The following is a 7,321-nucleotide window of genomic DNA, read 5'->3' on the forward strand; positions in this document are numbered from 1 at the left end:
GTGACAACGAATGAAGAGTTGTATTTGGTTTCAACGTCATTCAAATCCAAGTGGCGCCTAATGGGAAGTATTTCAAGATCGATTAGGCTATTAGCCAAATGAAAATATTCACTTAGCCCAGGACATGATATCACCTAAAAAGAGGTTTCTTCATAGAAATGAGGTCGGTCCATTTCTTTTCTTAGCCCAGGTGGTCAAGTCCAGTTATTAGTTGATCTTTTCTACCATACGTTCATACTTTTGTGTTAAAAAAAAGGGGATAATGACATATAATGTAACGACAAAACTCGGGTATTTATGTGATGTATGTACTTATTTTTGGTCTATGTGATGTAACGGATGACTGACTGTATAAGTAACCGGTAACTGCTTAAAAAAAGAATTCTTTTTGTTTATTTGGTAGTTTTATTTATGGATTTATGCTAAAATTATCAATTTTGTGTCTCAAAACTTATAATTACGAAATACATTTGAACTCCAGTATAACAACTATATAACCAAAAATGCAACAAATATCCATTTTGGTGAAACAAACAAGAATCATATACTAGTATGGCCGTAAAAAGAAGTCCACACTAGAATTATGGCGGGTAAGTAACAAATAAAAACAAAACAGAAATATTCCATATAAATATCCTATTCTTTTTAATTTATTTATCATGTATATATAAATTAGTTTGAAGAAGATAAGATGCTGAAATATATCAAAGGAAGGATTGCCTTTCTTTCCCTCTCCACCTTTAACAGTCAGTCCTTACACCAAATTCCTCTTGAACTTTAATTCGTTAAAATCAACTTCAATGTCACAAGCCTTATTAACATAATAATGAAGATGATCAGCTTCACATCCACAATGACCTCGTCACCGTGTTTTCGGGCCAACTTTGTTCCAGGTTCTTGTCATGACTTCCAGTTTCAGCCCTCCATGTCTTGTTACATCAACCATGCCCGCACGCCCCCTAGTTCTTATCGACCTAAATGTGCTTCTTCTAGGTACTACTAAACTTGTCTGAATGACTTCTTGTTGTATTATAGGCTGTGTACTTATATTTATACTAGTATTCAAGTTAATGTTGTGATCTGCATTTTTTAGGTTAGTAATTAGTGGCAACCGAGTAGTGAAATGCAGAGCGAGTGAATCGGAGACTGGACCAGACGACGATAATGATAAAGTGATTCATCTAAACTGTTGTCTTTTATTAACATTTAGTAATAATAATATTGTGTGGTTTGAATAGGCTGAATACTTATTTTGGTTATTGTGGTTTGATCGAAGGCTTTTAAAACTCGGGGTATATGGTTCTTTTATAAATTGCTATAAAGAATAGAACTTGTGAAACTGTCAATGGAAAAAGATTTACTAGAGGTCAACATTGTATGTCATGCGTTCGTGCAAACATTAGGACGCATCTAAAAGAGATGTTATACTATAATGGGTTAGCCTATAACGACATGTTAGCGTGCAGTGACCAGGAAAATTACTTTTAGTTAGGGGTGTTAAGTGGGTTGCGTTCAGGTAGGTGGGGTTGATATTACCCAACTAGAACTTGACCTGATTGGAAATTTAGGTTGGAATTTTAACCCTAACCTGAAACCTATTAACCTGCACATGACCCATTTGACCTAGTCGGGTCAGACATGTTGGCAGGTCGGTTGCAGGTCAAATGGGTTGATTTCGAGGTCAAATGGGTTTTAGGTCAACCTGGGTCAAATGGTTGCGGTTCAACCCGTTTATCCAAATGGCCATCCTAAAATCTTGCTCGAAAAAATCAGGTTGGTTGATTGGGATTACATAACCCTAACCAGTTTATTTCTGTGTCCATTTCAGGTTGGGTTTTGGGTTAAATATTGACAAAACTACCTTTATTCAAACATATTTAAAAGCCAAATTGGTGAATTTATTGCATGCTACAAAATTTGGTGTTGGATTCTTGAATGGGTTCAACTACCAGTAAAAGTGCAAGGGGCATAAGCAATCATTTAGTTGTGACTTGTGAATAATTTAGATGGAGTGATCAAGTTATTAGAAACAAGCCACACCTATCAGATCATTTAAATAAGAAAAGGAGGCAGTAACCGAAATAGATATACTGCTTTTTCTGTATAAAGGGTTTTGCCACATCAGCATTAGGAACACATTGACATGCCAATTATCAAACTTCATCATAATCAAATGTGTTCTAACGGCGCAGACAACACTTTTAAGGATATTGAAAGATGTGATCTGAAGTTTTAAATGATAAAACCACACAGACCCAATCAATAAAGCCGTAAAACCACATTGACTAAGATTATGGGTCTCCTTGCACATACATTTTGTTCAATTATATTATATCTAGTTACAAGCTTAGATCTGCTAACTTGTTGTATAGGAAACAGACGTGCATGAAGCGGTTGAAATTGCAGAATCAACGAATTCAACTACTGATATCATGGGGGATGATAAAGCAAAAGTAACTGCTTTTATCGATATTATCTTCTTTTATATATATGTTAGATTATTGATCTTATGAATATAAATTTTGTTAGGATAAGAGCCAACTTAGTCAGTTGGAATCACTCAACAAATTCCTGGATAGTTCCAAGGCTCAAGGACCAATCGAGGTTTTTTACCAAATTTAACTGTCCTAAATGTAAAAATATTGTCATTACTTAATAGTTTAGATTTCTAATATAAAAATAACCAATGTTCTTTCTAGGATCAAGGAAAATCTAGTCAGCTCGAGATGCTTAACAAGTTACTAAATAAAGAAGTTGTCGAAGAGAAACCAAAAGAAGTCATGGAGGTAATCCCATTATACTATTACTTTTGCCCAAAATCTTATCTTTTAATTTTGTATAGTACTAACTGTTGTTCCAAATCAGGTGGTTGAAAATGTGGAGATTACAAGTGGATCACCCCTGCCAGGTGTAAAGGTGAATATTTCGATTGTGTCCTTTCTGCTTTTATGCATATCATACATTCATACAATCACACCGTCTCTCCTTTTAACTTCATACCGTTTTCTATAGCCACAACAACTTGCTGATGTAATCATGATCCCAAAGGAAACAATTGACATACTGAAAGACCAAGTGTTTGGATTCGACACTTTCTTTATCACTAGCCAGGAGCCATACGAGGTAATTGACGACATGGCTATCTTTTAGGTCACTCAAAATCGTGTCTTTTTTTTAATGATTCATTATCTTATAGGGTGGAGTATTGTTCAAAGGAAACTTGCGTGGACAGGCTGCCGTGAGTTACAAAAAGATAGACAAAAGGCTACAGGTTTGTTTACCCACATATTTCTTCTATTTCACCATATGAAAAGTTACTCATGTATTTTTGACTCTCTGTGAAGGACACTTTTGGGGATCAATATAAGGTTTTTCTTCTGATTAACCCCGAGGATGATAAACCCGTGGCAGTTGTGGTTCCAAGAAAGACCTTACAACCTGAAACCACTGGTATTAACGAGTCTATACTTTTTGTCATTGTAGAAGGACTATCCTCCTTTAGAAGTCATCGCACTTAAACACTAAGTTGTTTTTTTTTTTCTTGCAGCTGTCCCTGAATGGTTTGCTGCTGGAGCTTTTGGATTAGTTACGATATTCACATTACTACTGCGTAATGTGCCGGCATTGCAATCCAACTTGTTGTATGTAAATCTATTCCATCATTCTCATGGTTTCACGCATGTCTATAGTTATAATTACTTTAACTGTTACCTGGAATTAGGTGGTAAGATGGACGGTCAGCTGGATCGGGTAATTGGTCCAAATGGGTTGGGCCGAAACAGGTCATGCCTATAGTAAGAGCTGAGATAGGCTGGGTTTGGGTGGGTTGACCCGCAGACACATTTTTTTAAAATTTTAATTTCTTATATTAAGTTTTTTTGCGCATAAATATTACAAAAATATTACTATTACAATGATAATCTAGTTCCTCAAATGTACATTATATAGAAGGTTGTAAGCATTTGGTTTGGTTGATTTCGACCTGTTTACTCGTTTTGTAGATTTGGCCCATTTGAGATAAAACATAACCCAAGTTAGCCTGCTTATAACTAAATGGGCTGCTGTTGCTACTTTTACCTTTCCTGCTAAGTTACCATATAGCACAATAGTTTTTTGCCCATCGAGTTCATTGGACTAGGAGAATGAACAATAATGTGCATACTGTAATGTCCCAGATCGGTTTTTGACAACCCCGAGTTATTGAAGGATGGGCTTTCTGGTGCTCTTGTAACTGCACTTGCTTTGGGTGTACATGAAATCAGCCATATTTTAGTTGCCAAAAGTGCAGGAGTTAAGCTTGGGGTTCCATACTTTGTACCCAGTTGGCAGGTGAGGTTGAGTTTGTGTGTTATACGTATATACTTGGTTTTGGCGGCACATTTTAACCCGTTTAATTATAGAAGGGTTGATTTCGGTCATGTTTTGTCTCTAAAAGGTCAAATCAAAAAGATTAGCTTAAGAAAACGGGTCAAATGGATCGCACAAGGTGTATTTTCTAATGCATACAACCTCCTAGATCAGTTTAGTCAAATACTTAGTTTAGTATTTAAATAGTCCAACATTTGTAATCATATTTCAAGTATTTATATGTAAAAATATATAAACATTGGACAATAGGTGTTTCAGGTCAACCAAATACGACCCAGATCTTTTTTACGTGTATATAAAACACCCATTTTGATCCGAACCCTTTGGACCTGTGGCCCAATCTGCCCATTTAGCTGCATCTGATATCACTTAGTAATATGTGTGAGGTGCTAATTAAATGAGCGTATAGATACCTCTAGCTTAGATTTTTTTCCACAATCTAGCATTTGGTTTTATCTTGGCGATTTAACAATAATTCCACTGTCTGTAAAACAAATGTGTGGAAAAACACTCAAAAAAAAAAAAAGAAGAAGAAAGGAGGAATGCTGAAATTGATGACCCATTTTGGTGGCAGATAGGCTCGTTTGGTGCAATAACAAGGATTCTAAACATTGTACCAAACCGTGAGGATCTTCTCAAGATTGCAGCAGCAGGACCTTTAGCAGGATTTTCATTAGGTCTCGTTCTTCTTCTCTTGGGCTTTTATTTGCCGCCAGCCGATGGTATTGGGGTCATCGTTGATGCTTCTGTATTTCACGAATCATTTCTTGCTGGTGGGATAGGTAAGGTTTATCTTGATTACTTATTGGCCATAAAACTATCTAGTATGTTCTCGTTTGTGAATTTAGTAGTTCATTTTGTATAGCAAAACTACTTCTTGGTGATGTTCTTAAAGAAGGAGCAACAATATCTGTGAACCCGTTGGTGATATGGGCATGGGCAGGACTTCTCATCAACGCAATCAACAGCATTCCTGCTGGAGAGCTAGATGGTGGACGGATATCTTTTGCAATATGGGGACGAAAGGTTTGTTTTTCAATTCCATTGTTTAATAGGCTATGATATTAGTACCATAAGTTTTTAATCATCTACCACATCCATGCATCTTCAACTTGTATAGTGTGCTGTAATGCTAGTGTAATGCTAGTAGTCTAGTACTGTGTGTTATTACTGTGTGGTAGAATAATAAAAAACCATGGAACTAATATCATTTCTCTTGTTTCATTGTCACTGCAAAATGGGCAAATTTGATGGAAAAGGAAACAAGTGGAAATGGGTTTGTGTTGAAAGGTGCCAGGTTGTTTAACCGACAAATACATTTTATTCCATATTGATGGAATGTTTTTTCTTCGTTTAACATATTGAAGTTTTTTTTTTTTTTTTTTGCAATTCCATTCTTTTAACTTCTTTTTAAATTTTATTTTGTCGCATGATAGGCGAGTTGGGTAGCAAGTCAAACCAAGTTTGACTTGGAATGAGCTGGGTCAAGTTGGTTTGATCCCCAAACACTTTTCCGTCATTCCTTTTAAAAAACGGTTTGTGTGTTATGAACTTATGATTACAATCCCAATTATATATAAAAATAAAACTTTGAATAAAAAAATTTAGGAGGTTATACATTGAAAATAAACATTGGGAAACTTTCAACATGTTTGGCTAGTTCCCTTTAGGTAAATTTTTTTGATCTGGCCCATTTGACCCGTTTAAGGTAAAGCACATCCCAACTTGATACATTAGTACGTAAAGGGGTAAAAATGTCTATCTTTGCCTCATAAGATGTAGCATGAAGGCCGGGTAACAAACTCTATTGTTGTTTGCAGGCTGCATATCGTTTATCAGCTGCTTCTATCGTGTTATTGGGGCTATCCTCGTTACTGGATGATGTGGCATTTTATTGGGTAGTTTTAATATTCTTCTTACAACGGGGCCCAATTGCTCCACTAGCCGAAGAAATAAGTGAGCCCGACAACAAGTACGTTGCACTGGGGATCCTAGTTTTGGTGATGAGTTTACTAGTTTGTTTGCCCTACCCCTTCCCTTTCACAAGTGAAGCCATTACAAGTCTTTAGTGCTACAAATAATATACATGATCTCTTTAGTGTAGTGAAATAATGAAAATATATGTCACCATTTACACTTTAAATTGTTGTTCATGGAGGTGAGTGAATTTTTCCACATTTTGCGACACATGGACCTCACCATCGCCCTCAAATATATAGATTGTGTAACCTGTTAAATATGGTATCGTGTTTGAATTAATTGACACAATTAGTTTCCATGTCATGCTTGGCCTTAATAGGTTTGCTTCTTATCATATTTAGTGTCGTGTCAGACTCGATATGCCAGCTTTAAATATATTGGTAAGATATGATACTCCCGACTTATTCGTATTAAATACAAATTCAAGCATAACCTTAGACTACTAGGAGTAAGGGGTTCTTAGGACCCCTTCCCCTTGCACTTTTTGTGCCACGTGGGATGCCACCTCACACCCCTTCTAAACCTTGGAGTAAGGGTTCTAGAGAACCCACATTTTTTTTAATTAAATAAAACTTTAATATATTAATATTATATATAAAAAAGACAAAAAAGTATACGAAAGGCTTATGATAGAAGTACTTTGCAGGCGAGCATGGTTCCATAGCTAGGGACTAATTTGAGCGTCCAAAATGCGACTGGACAAACTTTTTTTTTGGTGGAGAACGCCTTTTGGGGCAATGTGGAGGGCGTTTAAGGGCGTTCCTTAGTATGAAGAATCAGCCTTTTCAAATTTCAAAGTCCTCACGACTCATAGATATAAGCGTACAAACGAGTCATAAATCGTTGCTTATTTTTCCTTGTTAAAGGAATCAAAAATTTAAGTTTTTGTTTTTATTCCTTTAATTATCATTACCGACTAAACTAAAAATTTCAACAAGATTTTCTGAATTGATGTCGGGAATACTTACCTTAA

The 7,321-nt window shown here is 35.9% G+C and overlaps 1 protein-coding gene across 1 annotated transcript; it reads left to right on the forward strand.

Annotated features, from left to right (window-relative positions):
* The first annotated feature begins 693 nt into the window (after positions 1–693).
* LOC122608380 (probable zinc metalloprotease EGY2, chloroplastic) lies at positions 694–6,651 on the forward strand. The gene is made up of 14 exons (XM_043781482.1): positions 694–993; positions 1,094–1,172; positions 2,373–2,453; positions 2,530–2,604; positions 2,700–2,786; positions 2,866–2,916; positions 3,013–3,123; positions 3,197–3,271; positions 3,345–3,450; positions 3,548–3,641; positions 4,176–4,329; positions 4,943–5,150; positions 5,234–5,394; positions 6,189–6,651. The coding sequence occupies exons 1-14, from the start codon at positions 827–829 to the stop codon at positions 6,435–6,437; spliced, it is 1,698 nt and encodes a 565-aa protein (XP_043637417.1). The 5' UTR covers positions 694–826; the 3' UTR covers positions 6,438–6,651.
* Positions 6,652–7,321: the final 670 nt, after the last annotated feature.

The sequence above is a fragment of the Erigeron canadensis genome, chromosome 1, assembly GCF_010389155.1.
Source record: "Erigeron canadensis isolate Cc75 chromosome 1, C_canadensis_v1, whole genome shotgun sequence".
Classification (NCBI taxonomy): domain Eukaryota; kingdom Viridiplantae; phylum Streptophyta; class Magnoliopsida; order Asterales; family Asteraceae; genus Erigeron; species Erigeron canadensis.

Excerpts from the sequence above, each read along its gene's own strand:
- LOC122608380 (XM_043781482.1), top strand. The coding sequence starts at position 827 with ATGAAGATGATCAGCTTCACATCCACAATGACCTCGTCACCGTGTTTT. Across the intron at positions 3,272-3,344 it reads AGATAGACAAAAGGCTACAG|GACACTTTTGGGGATCAATA; the intron begins GTTTGTTTACCC and ends CTCTCTGTGAAG. Across the intron at positions 4,330-4,942 it reads ACTTTGTACCCAGTTGGCAG|ATAGGCTCGTTTGGTGCAAT; the intron begins GTGAGGTTGAGT and ends TTTTGGTGGCAG.